The sequence below is a fragment of the Sminthopsis crassicaudata genome, chromosome 4 (genome assembly GCF_048593235.1).
Source record: "Sminthopsis crassicaudata isolate SCR6 chromosome 4, ASM4859323v1, whole genome shotgun sequence".
Lineage (NCBI taxonomy): Eukaryota > Metazoa > Chordata > Mammalia > Dasyuromorphia > Dasyuridae > Sminthopsis > Sminthopsis crassicaudata.
The window spans coordinates 144,079,881-144,093,087 of NC_133620.1; the positions used below are offsets into that span (position 1 = coordinate 144,079,881).

At 39.1% G+C, this 13,207-nt stretch overlaps 1 protein-coding gene across 3 annotated transcripts in view; it reads left to right on the forward strand.

Moving 5' to 3' along the window:
* The window catches only part of ZC3H12D (zinc finger CCCH-type containing 12D), a 66,726-nt gene that overhangs the window by 40,851 nt on the left and 12,668 nt on the right, over positions 1-13,207 (forward strand). For all 3 annotated transcript variants that reach the window (XM_074309581.1, XM_074309580.1, XM_074309582.1), the window contains one exon: positions 9,369-9,508. In XM_074309581.1, coding sequence (XP_074165682.1) covers positions 9,369-9,508 — 140 coding nt within the window. The remainder of the gene's footprint in view (positions 1-9,368; positions 9,509-13,207) is intronic.

The following is a 13,207-nucleotide window of genomic DNA, read 5'->3' on the forward strand; positions in this document are numbered from 1 at the left end:
TAGAGTCAATTCTCTATATAGTTTGGAACCTTTAACTGTAAAAATGTTTTCCCAATTTCTTACTTCCCTTCTAATCTTGTTTGCATTAGTTTTGTTTGTGCAGAAACTTTTTAATTTGGTGTAATCAAAATTTTCTATTTTGTGATCAATAATGGTCTCTACTTCTCCTTTGGTCACAAATTCCTTCCTCCTCCACAAGTCTGAGAGGTAAACCATCCCATGTTCCTCTAATTTTTTATGATTTCGTTCTTTATGCCTAAATCTTGGACCCATTTTGATCTTAGCTTAGTATGAGGTGTTAAGTGTGGGTCCATGCCTAGTTTCTGCCATACTAATTTCCAGTTTTCCCAGCAGTTTTTGTCAAATAATGCATTCTTATCCCAAAAGTTAGATCTTAGGCTTTGTCAAACACTAGATTACTATTTTTATTCACTATCTTGCCCTGTGAACCTAACCTATTCCACTGATCAACTAGTCTATTTTTTAGCCAATACCAAATGGTTTTGGTGACTGTTGCTTTATAATATAGTTCTAGATCAGGTACAGCTAGGCCACCTTCATTTGATTTTTTTTCCCATTAATTTCTTTGAGATTCTCGACCTTTTGTTGTTCCATATGAATTTTATTGTTATTTTTTCTAGGTCATTAAAATAGTTTCTTGGGAGTATGATTGGTATAGCACTAAATAAATAGATTAGTTTGGGGAGTATTGTCATCTTGATTATATTCGCTCGGCCTATCCAAGAGCACTCAATGTCTTTCCAATTATTTAAATCTGACTTTATTTTTGTGGCAAATGTTTTGTAATTTTGCTCATATAATTCCTGACTTTCCTTTGGTAGATAGATTCCTGTTGGTCATTTCTTACAGAACAATAATATTCCATAACATTCATATACCATAATTTACTGAGCCATTCTCCAATTGGTGGGCATCTACTCAGTTTCCAGTTTATTGTCACTAAAAAAAAGGGCTGCCACAAACATTTTTGTACATGTGGATCCCTTTCCCTCCTTTAAGATCTCTTTGGTTCATATTTGGCCTCAGACACTTGACAAGTCCTAGCTGTGTGACCTTAGGTAAGTCTCTTAACCCCAATTGCCTCAGCAAAAAAAGAAAACAAAATCCCTTTGGGATATAAAAGCCCAATAGAAACACTGCTGGATCAAAGGGTATGGGGTTTGTACTTTCCTTTTTTCTGTGTATAGTCACAAAATGTGCACCTGGGTCTGTAGTTTTTGCACCCAGAGCAAAAGTGAAATCAATGTGTCATCCCCACATCTCTGATCTTCACTAGGAGACAGGGAAGGAGTCACACTGGGCTTCTCCCAGACCTTTCACTATCCTGAAAGCAGTCCCCTGATCCAGCATGGGGAGCCTTCCATCCAGGGGGACAGTGCTAAAATTAGCTCCTATTCTGAGCCAGCTCCCTCATGTGTTCACCTGCTCCCAATAGGCCTTAATTCTCTGGGTGTCGCACTAAACAGCGTGGTTTTCATGGCTTCCCTCCAGGGTAGGGCTCATTCTGTTTTTTGTGAAGAGAGGTATCTTAATGACCTTCAAAAGCAAGATATTCTTGGGAAGAAATGAGGCCTGGAATCAGAGCCCTGTTGTTCTTAGGAGGTAGGTTTGGTTGACTTGCTACAATTGGTGATTTTTAAAGTGAAATGAGCTGACTCAGGGAATGGTGAGTTTCCTATCACTCTATTAATTAATAGTCAATAAAGATTTATTAAATGCCTGCTGTGTACCAGACATTGTGCTAAGTGCTGTGGACACAAAAAGAGGCCAAAAAGAGAATCCTTCTCTTCAAGGAGCTCACAATCTACTTTTTTTCTGTTTCAAACTTCTTTGTTTTTTTCTTCAACTTAATAGCACTTTATTTGTTTTCCACTTATATGTAAAGATAATTTTTTTAACTCTTATCTTTATAAGATTTTGAACTCCGAGTTTTTCTTTCTCCCTCCCTAAGTTCACAATCTAATGAAGACAATAAAACGATAAGTAACGATTTAAACAAATATGTATCCCCCCAAAAAATAAATAAATAGAAGTAACTCATAGAGGGAAGGCATTGAAGTAAGAGGAGTTGGGATTTTAGTAGGGACTTAAAGGAAGCCAGAGTTGGCTGTGAAGTGTTTATGATTTGGCAGATGGACATCTAAGCTCCCTCATGATTCTTAAGTTCTGGGAGATTTAAATTCTGAGCAGCAGCATTGTTGGCAATCTGTAAATGTTAAACTAGCAGAGTATGACATTTATATTTGCATAATGTCACAGACCAATTAATGATACAGTTCAGAGAAAATCAAGAGATGTCTGTATGTCACATGGTCATGGGCCCCCAAAGTATGTCATGTGTATCATGGCTGTGTGGGTGCTTAGGCAGATGTTGTGTTGTGTGTGTGGGCGCCCAGACAGGAGCTGTATTGTGTGGCGGAGCACTCAGCTAGATGTGATCTTCTACGTTGGAACGCTTGATGAGATATGATGCGAGAGTCATATGTTTGAGGAGCCAGCCAGAAGTGGTGGGGGGCGCGTGGGAGGTAAGGAAGTACCCACCCACATGTGATGGGTATTGTATGTACACAGAGACCCAGCCGTATGTCAAATGTGGGCAACTTGTATGTGTTGTCATATGTCCTAAGGGTGGGCACTTAGTGAGGTGAGATAGTATGGGCCTGGCTTTCCCCCAAATTCTGAAAGGACAAAAGAGGTTTTTCTTGAAGGTATTTTTGAGTATTTCTTACCGTGTTTGGTAAGATCTTATCCAAATGGCTTTTAGCATTTGCTAATGGTTGTGTACAATTTCCTTGTTCCAGAGCAGGCAAATTCAGGCAAGTGGCTCCAGTGACTTTTTACATTCAGTAAGCAAATTTGCAGCAGGCGTGATTTGAAGTATACAGCGTAGGGGGAAAACAGATGATAATTTCACATCCTCCTATAGTCTTACCCAAGAGTTTCATTTGACTGTGCATGTCCCCATTTTCTGTAACTGCAGCAGGACAAGCAGAATTAGGTTTATTTGGAATAACCAAGCCACCCAAAAGTATTAGTTAAGAACTCCTATTCAATAGCATCATTAATAGCAAAATTTGGGCAACCACTGAAGGGAGTCAGAAAATTGAATCCTACTTCTGCCTTCTGTGTAACTTTCAAGAAATTTCTTAACCTTTCTGAGCTTCAGCTTCCTCATCTAGAAAATGAAGGAGTTGGTCTAAATGCTTCTGAAGTCTCTTGTAGCTTTAGTTTAATGATCCTTTGTTACTTTGGCTGGGCTGGGAATAAAGACAACCTCCAAGAAGTAGTCTTTGGCCTCTGGTTTTGTTACTTTTGACCACTGGTGTCTACCCACTTGTCTGGCTTTTATGAGATGGAGGAATCCCTTATGTCTTTCTCCCAGCTCATCTCCATGATATTTTGGAGACACTCGAAGTTGTAACATCTCCTACATGAGGTTTTTACTGATCCCCCAGATTTACATCCTCCTGGTTGTCACTGCCAGTGTCCCACTCCCTCCTGCCCTGATTCCCCCATGTGAGATTATTGTGATTGGTGTATATACCAAAAATTGAGGGATCATCTGTTCCTTATCTCCACGATATTTTGGAAATGTGATTAATTTAGACAATTTAGGAATTAATTTAGGAATGTTGGGGTTTGGTCATGTAAAGAATTCATTTGTGAAGGTTTATTTATAAGAAGAGATTATAGACAGAATGAAGAAATACAATAGACACCAGAAATGGTTCCTATGAAATAGAGATAGAAGAGCAATAGAGTTACCAAGGAAAGGCGTTTGGAAGAATCCATTAAAGGAATATGCCATGAGGTGGGAGTAAGCCATTGACTGGTAGGCTAAATCCACAGAGGGCTCCAGCACCCTAACAAAATTAGTTAGCTATAAAAAGAAGAAAGACATCATGATTCACGATGGGGTGATGAGAGGAAAGATACCATCAGATATGAGGGAGGGGTGAGGAGAAGGACTTCACAAGGCAGAATGCCATGATGGGCTATCACCCCAAGAGAGTCAGCAAAGAAGGCATGGGCCACAGATTGATTTATATGGGAAATTTAACCTCGGGTATTTGATATAACTTGGATAAGTGCACACAGCAAAGCATGGTTTCCCACAATCTTCACAGAGGAGGACTAAAAGGTTGACTTGATCCCCTTCAGTGCCCTTCTCTGCTTACCTCAGGGAGTAATCTTATCAGTACTTCAGCCTTTCTCTGCTAATCCCACCTAATTACTCGGGACCTCACCAAGATGCTTCTGAACTCTTTGGGGTGGGGCATCCAACTTCAATGTTATATGTGTGTGAAATTTCCTCAGTATAAAAACTGATTAGAAACAAGAGTATAAGATTCCAGGGCAGGAACAGTTTTTTGAAACTTAATTTGGCTAAATACTGTATGAGGGTCACAACAGAGAGGACCTGGGGGGGTCGAGAAAACTCTATCTTTGAAAAGCCCCCAAGCATTACATGGACTTTTGGGACAGGTGTTATATGTTGAATGTTTTTGAAGTCTGTCAAATAGATAATACAGATATACAATGTGACTGGAGCCAGTCATACACAGAACTTAAAGTAGGTGAAAGAAACTTCATCTTAGGCACCTTCTCATTCTCCCTTCCCCCACTCCCAGATACTGCCTGGCTGCCCAAAGTTCTATAGAGATTGCTCTAATTATGGTCCCCCTTCCTGAGTAGTGACCCACACTCTGGATATTTCTATCAACTTACCCTGACACTTTAACCTGTTCTTTCACCTGCTCCAGTAGAGCCATAACTAGTTGGAAAGGATTTGATAAGCTAATTTTTGATAAGGGATTAATGACTGGTAGGTGGGCAGCTAGCTAGCTGCCCAGTGGATAGAGTAATGAGCTTGGAATCAGGAAGACTTGATCTTTCTGAGTTCAAATCTGGCCTCAGACACTTACTAACTTGGAAGGCTTTGTTTGTATTATAACTCTTGATCAGGTCAATACGGTGGCTCTTTAGAGAACTTTTGGTAGGATTTCAAGGGTGACTGGGTGATGGTGAGGTGCTTCCCAAAATGTAAGTGATTATCTGCTCTTCCTGTGCATAATAAATAGACTTTCTTTGTTCCTTCCCTAAGGCAGGTGACTTAGGGAATCACTCTGGGATGAGAGTTTAAAGTCCATTCATATAGTACCAGTTAAGACCTTAAAGTCTCAGATTTGTTTGACATCTATTTTTTGGAGTTATTATGGAAGCAAGGATCAATCACAAGACATTTATTGAGTACCTCCTAAGTGAAAGGTAATGTATCAGGCATTGGGGATCCCCTCAAGGGTTTATATCTTTTCCTCCAGTGTTTCTGATTTTCTCTCATGCATCTGTTCTCCACACACCTGCTACATAGAGATGACAATTAGTGATATAAGATTTCCAAGAGAGAGTGTCCAGAGAGAAGAAAGCTAATGACAGGATCTTGAGAAACTCTCATGTTAAAGAGGCAGAAAAAAGATAAAGAACCACAAAGGAAATAGAGGAGGAACAGAGACGTGAGTCATGGAAGCCAAGGAAACACAAGTTATCCAGAAAAAAGAAATGTATCTGGGGATCAAATGTCTTGGAAAAGTCAAGGAATATTATTACAAATAATAAAGACCTTGGATTTAATGATAATTTATGACCTGGAAAGAGCTGTTTTACTTAAGCAGTAGAGATGGAAGCCAGAGATTACAAAGGAATTAAGGAATGAAGAGGGAAATGAAGGTAGTAAGTATAAACAACTCTTTCTTAAAAGCTGGCAGTGAAGGGGAAATTAGAAAGAATAATTGCTTGAGGTAGTTGTATGTGCAAATGAAGAATTTTTTAGAATTAGAGAGACCTTGAAAAAGAAACAGAAATCTTTGCAGAGATGGGAGACTATGGTTGTAAAACTTTGAATACACACAAAGTTGGACTTAGTTTATGTCATGGTTATTTTTTTTTCTTTTTTTATTCTGTCATATTGTTAGGGAGAGATAAATTGGGAAATGAAGTTATGGTAAAAAAAAAAAGTCAAGGATAGCAATTAAAACTAAATTTGAAAAAAGTCATTTAACTCCATCTGCCTCAGCAAAAAAAAAAAGGGGGGGGGAGGGGACAGCTAAATAGCAGTGGATAGAGCACCAGCCCTGGAGTCAGGAGGACCTGGGTTCAAATGTCGTCTCAGACACTTAACACTTCCTAGCTGTGTGACCCTGAGCAAGTCACTTAACCTCAATTGCCTCAGCAAAAAAAAAAAAAAAAAAAAAAAAAAGGAAGGATAGATAGATGGATAGATCAGGGAGACCTGAGCATGTTCGTTGTCTGACAGAAAAGAGGTTGTAGAGTGATAGAAATGAAAACCTTAATACTTTTATTATATAAATGTGAAAGATTATCATTATTATTACACAATGACATGAGGAGGTGGAAGGTGATAAGATCAAAAGATGTAAGTGGAAGGTTCTCTTTGGCAAAGAGGAAGGCCAGCTCTTCCTCTTAGAATGGAGGGAAGGGATGATAGGTGAGAATATTGAAAAGGGAAGAGAAGAGAAGTTAGCAGGTTCGGATCAGTTCCTCCAATCTGAGCAATGTATGGATTGACGTCATCTCCTGAGGATCAGAGATTGGAATTGCAATCGTAAGTAAATGTGAAGGAGTGAAAGGGACTGCTAGAGGCAGTCTTATAGATATTGCCTGTATACCTTGTATAAAATTATAGCAATTATGTCTCTTCTCTGGAAGTCTAGAAGAAAAGGGACAGGACTTTGGCTCACTGCTTTTGAAAGGCTTCTCGAAACTGCTGCTAGTGGATGAATAGGAAACCCGAGGAGAACAAAGTGCTACCCATGTCAGCAGAGCTTTCCTGATCACAGGGTCTGGATTCATTCTGGAGACCTTCAGATTTTTCTGGCTTGCAGAAAGAACTGGGGAATATGAGGGTATGACAGTTCCCCCAGCAGTAGTCTTCTACCCCTCAAAAGGCATCAAACATAGACCGTATCTGATTTACCCCACAAGGAACACAGAAAGATCTTGTATCCAAACTGATAGTCGGGAGACCTTTTCCCTTTGGATCCCTTTCTTGTCCACATAAGAGGGATGTAGGGGGCAGCTAGGTGGCGCAGTGGATAGAGCCCCAGCCCTGAAGTCAGGAGGACCGGAGTTCAAATTTAACACTTCCTAGCTGTGTGACCCTGGGCAAGTCACTTAACTCCAATTGCCTCAAAAAAAATTAAATAAGAGACATGTACCTCATTGTATCATGCTGCATGTACCTCTATTGATGGAAGAGTGAAGGTTGTTCGCTGTGTATATCACTGTGAGAGATCTGTTTCCAGCAGGACTTGACTACTTGATCTTGCTGTGTGGCAGTTTCCTGCTTTTGGATCTTTCCTCACTATGGTTCCTTCTCATTAATAAACGATAGTGTGTGTGTGAAAAGGCTATACTGAGGTCCTACTAGCTCTTGGAAGTTCTTTCATGTCAAGAGCCAGTGTCTCTGGCTTTCTTTTTTTTTTTTTTCTTTGATACTCAATCCTCCACTACTATTCACTATTCCTAGTCAAGTAAGCATTTTCTTTTTCTGGCTGAGTAGGGGTGAATTTGTTCCATTTATCTCTTTCCTCTGACACCATACAGGCTATATGGTATCCCCTCCCCCATCAGCATTGATTTTTTTTTTTTTTTGGTGGCAATTGGGGTTAAGTGACTTGCCCAGGGTCACACAGCTAGGAAGTGTTAAGTGTCTGAGGCCAGATTTGAACTCGGGTCCTCCTGACGTCAGGGCTGGTGCTCTATCCACTGCGCCACCTAGCTGCCTCCCAGCATTGATTCTTGAGAGGTCTGAAAGATTTTCTTCAGCTCCTTTCCTATTGAAGTCCTCTCTCATTTTTCTCTGGGCCAAGCCATGCAAGCCAGTATGCTGGCACTAAAGGGGGTGAGAAGGAGTTACCCCTTCCCTGAGAAGGCAGATTCAAGTCTCTGAAACATGAGAAATAACTTTAATGGGAAAAGGAGTCAAATTTTAACTTGAACACTGACCAAGAGTCGATTGAATTATCTGGTCATAGGCACCTACCAGTTATATACAGATTTCAAGTACCCATGTAATTATTTAATGTGGTTGGCCTTCTGATTAACCCTAGAGAAGACTGTCTAGACTCTTTTGCCAATCAGTCAATAAAAATGTATTAAATATGTACTGTGTTATGTGGGCTGTATTAAGGCTAGGGATATGAAGAAAGTCAGAAGGCAATCCTTTCTCAGAGATAAGTTTGAAAAAAGATCTTGATGTTTTAGTGGACCCCAGTCAGCATTGTGATGTGGCAGCTAAAATAACTGATGTGATATTGGGATCGTCAAGACAGGCATTTTATTGTGCAGTTGCTTCAGCAGTATCTGACCCTTTGTGACCCTGTTTGGGGTTTTCTTGGCAGAGATACGGTAGTGGTTTGCCATTTCCTTCGCCCAGGGTCACACAGCTAGGAAGTGTCGGAGGCCAGACTTGAACACAGGAAGAGGAGCCTCCCTGACTCCAATCTCTGCACTTTACACATCTTACCGCCTAGCTCCCAAGATAAGCGCAGCTTCTATATTTAGTTTTGAGTGTCATAGTTACAATGATAAACAAGACAGTGTCCAGAGGAGGATGACCAGGATGATAGAGGCCTTTAAGGTCATGTCTTGTGAGGATTGAGTGAAGGAAATAGGTGGATTTCGTGTGCAGGGAGCTCAAGAGGGTCATCACAGTTGTCTGCAATTATTTGAAGGGCAGCATAGGGAGGAAGGATGGGTTTGCTCTGTACAGTTCCTAGAGGACAAAATCAGGAATAAGAGGCTAAATTACAAAAAGATCACTTTGGGTTGAATGTCAAGAATTGTTTTGTTTTGTTTTGTTTTTTGCTGAGACAATTGGGGTTAAGTGACTTGCCCAGGGTCACACAGCTAGGAAGTGTTAAGTGTCTGAGAGTAGATTTGAACTCAGGTCCTCCTGACTTCAGGACACCTAGATGCCCCATTTTTTTTTTTTTTCCTAAAGATTAGTGTTGTCTAAGATTGGAATAGGCCAACCTGGGAAGGTTTTGGATACTCCCTCCTTGGAGATGCTCAACCAAATAGCAACTCTCAAATTCTGAGGTTATAAGTCTTTGCAACACATAGTATAGCAGAAAGAGCCCTGAATTTGGATTCTGAAGAGGTGGGTTTCAATCTTACTACACATGTGACCATAGACAAGTCATTTAATGTCTCTCGAGGCCTGATTTCCTTTCCTGTAAAATGAGGGAGCTGGAAAAGATAATCCCTAAAGTCCCTTCTAGTGCTAACATTCTATGATCATATATTTTTAAATTTTCCAATTGTAGTCATGGAAATAAAGAAATCTTTTCCTGCCGGGGAATTCGATTGGCTGTGGACTGGTTCAGGGAGAGAGGACACAACTACATCAAGGTCTTTGTTCCATCTTGGAGGAAGGAACCACCAAGATCTGATACCCCTATTTCAGGTATGTTGCTATAGATGCTTCTCCATCTTCAAGGGGCCAAGAACGGCTTCAAAACTAGTCATGTTGATACCTTGCAGATAAATTTACCAGCCTACAAAAAATATCAGGTCACCGTGCCATCTCTCTTGCTATATAATCTATATTTTGTTGTAAGGAAAATAGAATGATGATATTAAAGGTGAGAGAATACTCAGAGTAAAGCTAGTATAACCTTTTGAAGAAATGGAAAAAAATACAGAGATGGAGAAATATAACTACATAATTATAGAATCTCAAAGTTGAAAGAGTAAATAAGCAGCTATTAAGCACCAGCATTGTACAAAAAAACTAAAGAAATAAAGACAAAAGACATTTCCTTATCTCAAAGATCTCACTATTGGGGATTTTAACATGTAAACAATCAGCCTGCCATCTAGGGGAGGGGGTGGAGGGAAGGAGGGGAAAATTCGGAACAGAAGGAGGTACAAGGGATATTGTTGTAAAAAATTATCTATGCATATGTACTGTCAAAAATGTTATAATTATAAAATTAATAAATTTTTTTAAAATAACATGTAAACAATCAAATTTATACAACTTATATTCAGGAAAAATTGGAGATCTTCAACAGAGAGAATGCATTAAACTAAGGGGATCAGTAAAGGCTTCCCATGGGAGATGAGATTTAAGCTAAAACTTGAAGGAAGCCAAAAGGTCAGAAAAGAAAGGAAGGCATACCAGATATGGAATAAAAATGCCCAGAGAATGGAGATGTAATGGCAGGGCAACGAGTGTCATTGACTTGTAGACTATATGGTGTGGTGTAAAGTCTAAGAAGGCTGGAAAATTGGAGAGGCAAGGGAAGTTATGAAGGACTTTGAATATCAAACAGGATTTTATATTAATTCCTGAGGTGATAGGGTGCTACTAGAATTTATTGAATAGAGAGGTGATATGTTCAGTCCTGTGCTTTAGGAAAATCACTTTGATGGACGAAATAGCTAGCCTGGGGAGGCTGTTATTATCTGTGCATGAGGTGATTAGCACCTCCTATCAGGGTGGTGTCAGAGGAGATTAAGGAGTTTATATAAAAGATGTTGTGTATATTTTAACATATTTAACATGTGTTGGATTACCTGCCATTTGGGGAAGAGATGGGGAGAAGAAGGGGAAAATTTGGAACACAAAGTTTTGCAAGAGTCAGTGTTGAAAAATTACCTATGCATGTGTTTTGTAAATAAAAAACTTTAATTAAAAATAAATAATTTTTTAAAAGAGAGATGTTATACAGGTAAAATATATAGATTTGGTAACAGATTTAGATTCAGCGAATGAGAGAATAAAATGTTGAAAAAGATACCAAAGGTTCAAAATTGGGGTACCCTAAAAATAACTTTACAAATACAAGAATTAGGGAATTAGGAAATCGGGAGGGTTTTGGAGAAAAATGATGAGTTCAGTTTTAAATACTATGAACTTCTAGTTCAAGATGTCTGATTGTAAATGGCCTTAGAAGTAATCTAATCTAGACAATGTCCTATAGCATCTCTGACAAACAGTCATCCAGCCTTTACTTCACTCTCTATAGGAATAAGCAGCTCATATTCTGAGGCATCTCAGTTCACTTTAGGTTAATTCTAATCATTCTGAAGTCTTAACCGTGCATTAAATCTCTATCTGAAACTAAGCTGTTTTTTCTTAGTTTTCAAGAAGAGAAAGTCTAGGTCAGGGGTTCTCAAACTACGGCTTGTGGGCCAGATGTAGCGGGCTGAGGACGTTTATGCGGCTGCCAGGTTATGGCAAATGGGGTGGAGACTACAGTCCGGCCTTCCCACAGTCTGAGGGACAGTGAACTGGCCCCCTGGTTTGAGGACCACTGGTCTAGATTCTCTTCCAAGTATTATCCTTTCAAATGTTTGATGGCAGCTATCATGATTCAGCTGCCTACTTTTTTCTACATTGAAGATTCTCACTTCTTTTAACCATTCCTGGATAACTGGAAACATGTTTCCAGTCTCTCACCAGCACAGTGGCCCTCTTCTGACCTTATTCTAGCTTATCTAGGTCTTCTTAAAATGTGATGCCCAGAACTGAATAAAACATGTCAATGTGTTAATCATACAATTGTGTACAGTGGGATTATTAGCCACTTTTTATGGCTTTGTCTCTTATTGGGATCCACAAGATCCTTACTTAGTCTTTTTGACTGGCTTGCTATAGTTTTAACTCATTGAACTTGTAGGCCACTAAAACCCCCAAACCTTTTTTTTTTTTTTAACAGAAGTATTATTTTGTTACATTTCAACCATCTTTTATTTGTTAATTTTTTTTTTTAACTCAAGTGAAAATTTTTCTTTCCCGTCAAATTTTATCTTCTTATATTTGGTCCATTATTGTAGTCTGCCAAGTTCTTTCTAGATATCTAAACATCATGTAAGCTATTCCTCCTGGCTTTTATAATTTTCAAATTTGGCAAATAAACTTTCTTATGTATAAAGAATATGTAAAGTAAACATATGTAAATATCTGCTTATATGTAAAATATACTTTCTTATTTATTTCTTCTTTCAAGCCATTCACAAAAATGACACAGGATCAAAGGCAGATAGCTCCAAAATGTCTGAGGCATTCCGATAAAGACCTCCTTCCAAATTAAGCTTGGTTCTATTGGAAAAGTAAAAATTAGCTAGCATTTACATAGCGCTTTAAGGTTTGCAAAGTGCTTTACAAATATCATCATCTGCTTACAGCAACCACTGGAGATGGGGGTTATTCAATCCCAGTTTACAAATGAAGAAACTGAGTCAGACAGAAGTTAAGTGCCACATAGCTAATAAGTTTGAACTCATCTTCCTGACTCAGCACTGTGTCCATCGAACCTCTAAATGCCCAATAATAATTATCTTTTGGGTCTGATCAGTTAGCCAGCTCTGGTTCTACCTAGTTAGGCATATTAGGGGAATATTATTGTCGTTTAGTCATTTCAGTAGTGTACTCTTCATGATAGCATTTGGGGTTTTCTTGGCAGAGACACTAGACTGGTTTGCCATTTTCTTCTACAACTCATTTTACAGATGAGGAAACTGAGGCAAAACAGGGTTAAGTGACTTGTCTAGAGAAACACGGCTAGTACCAATTACTTAAGTGTTTGCACGAGAGACCGTCAAATGCTTTGCTGAAAACTAGCCATATAATGTCTATAGCATTTCCCTGTTCTATTTGTCAAAAAAAGAATTAAGATTAATATGGCATAACTTATGGTCACACTGACCTTGCCAAGACATTGGGAATTTAGGGAAATATTAAATGGTTAGTTCCAAGTTTCATACAATCATTGTGTTTTAATCCCAGTAACCTATTAATTGTTTATACAGCTGAACAGCTGCCTCCGGGCAGAGACATTCTATTTACATATAAATACAGCTCTCGGGTTTTGTGACCGTAGGAGGAATGCAGGATATTCTCTGAAGAAAAGGTTAGGAGTATGTAGTCCTTTTCTTCAGATGTTTTAAGGTTTGTCACATAGAATAGGGAACAGGAGGATGGAACATCAGAGAATGGAACCAAGGCCAACAGGTGGAGGTGACAAGGAAGCAGGAAGTGCTCAGAAAGAACTTAATCTGACTAGTATGGAAATATGTTTAAAATCATTGTAAATGTATAACCTGTGACAGATTGCTTGCAGTCTTGGAGACAGAGAAGAGGCAAGGTAGAAGAGAG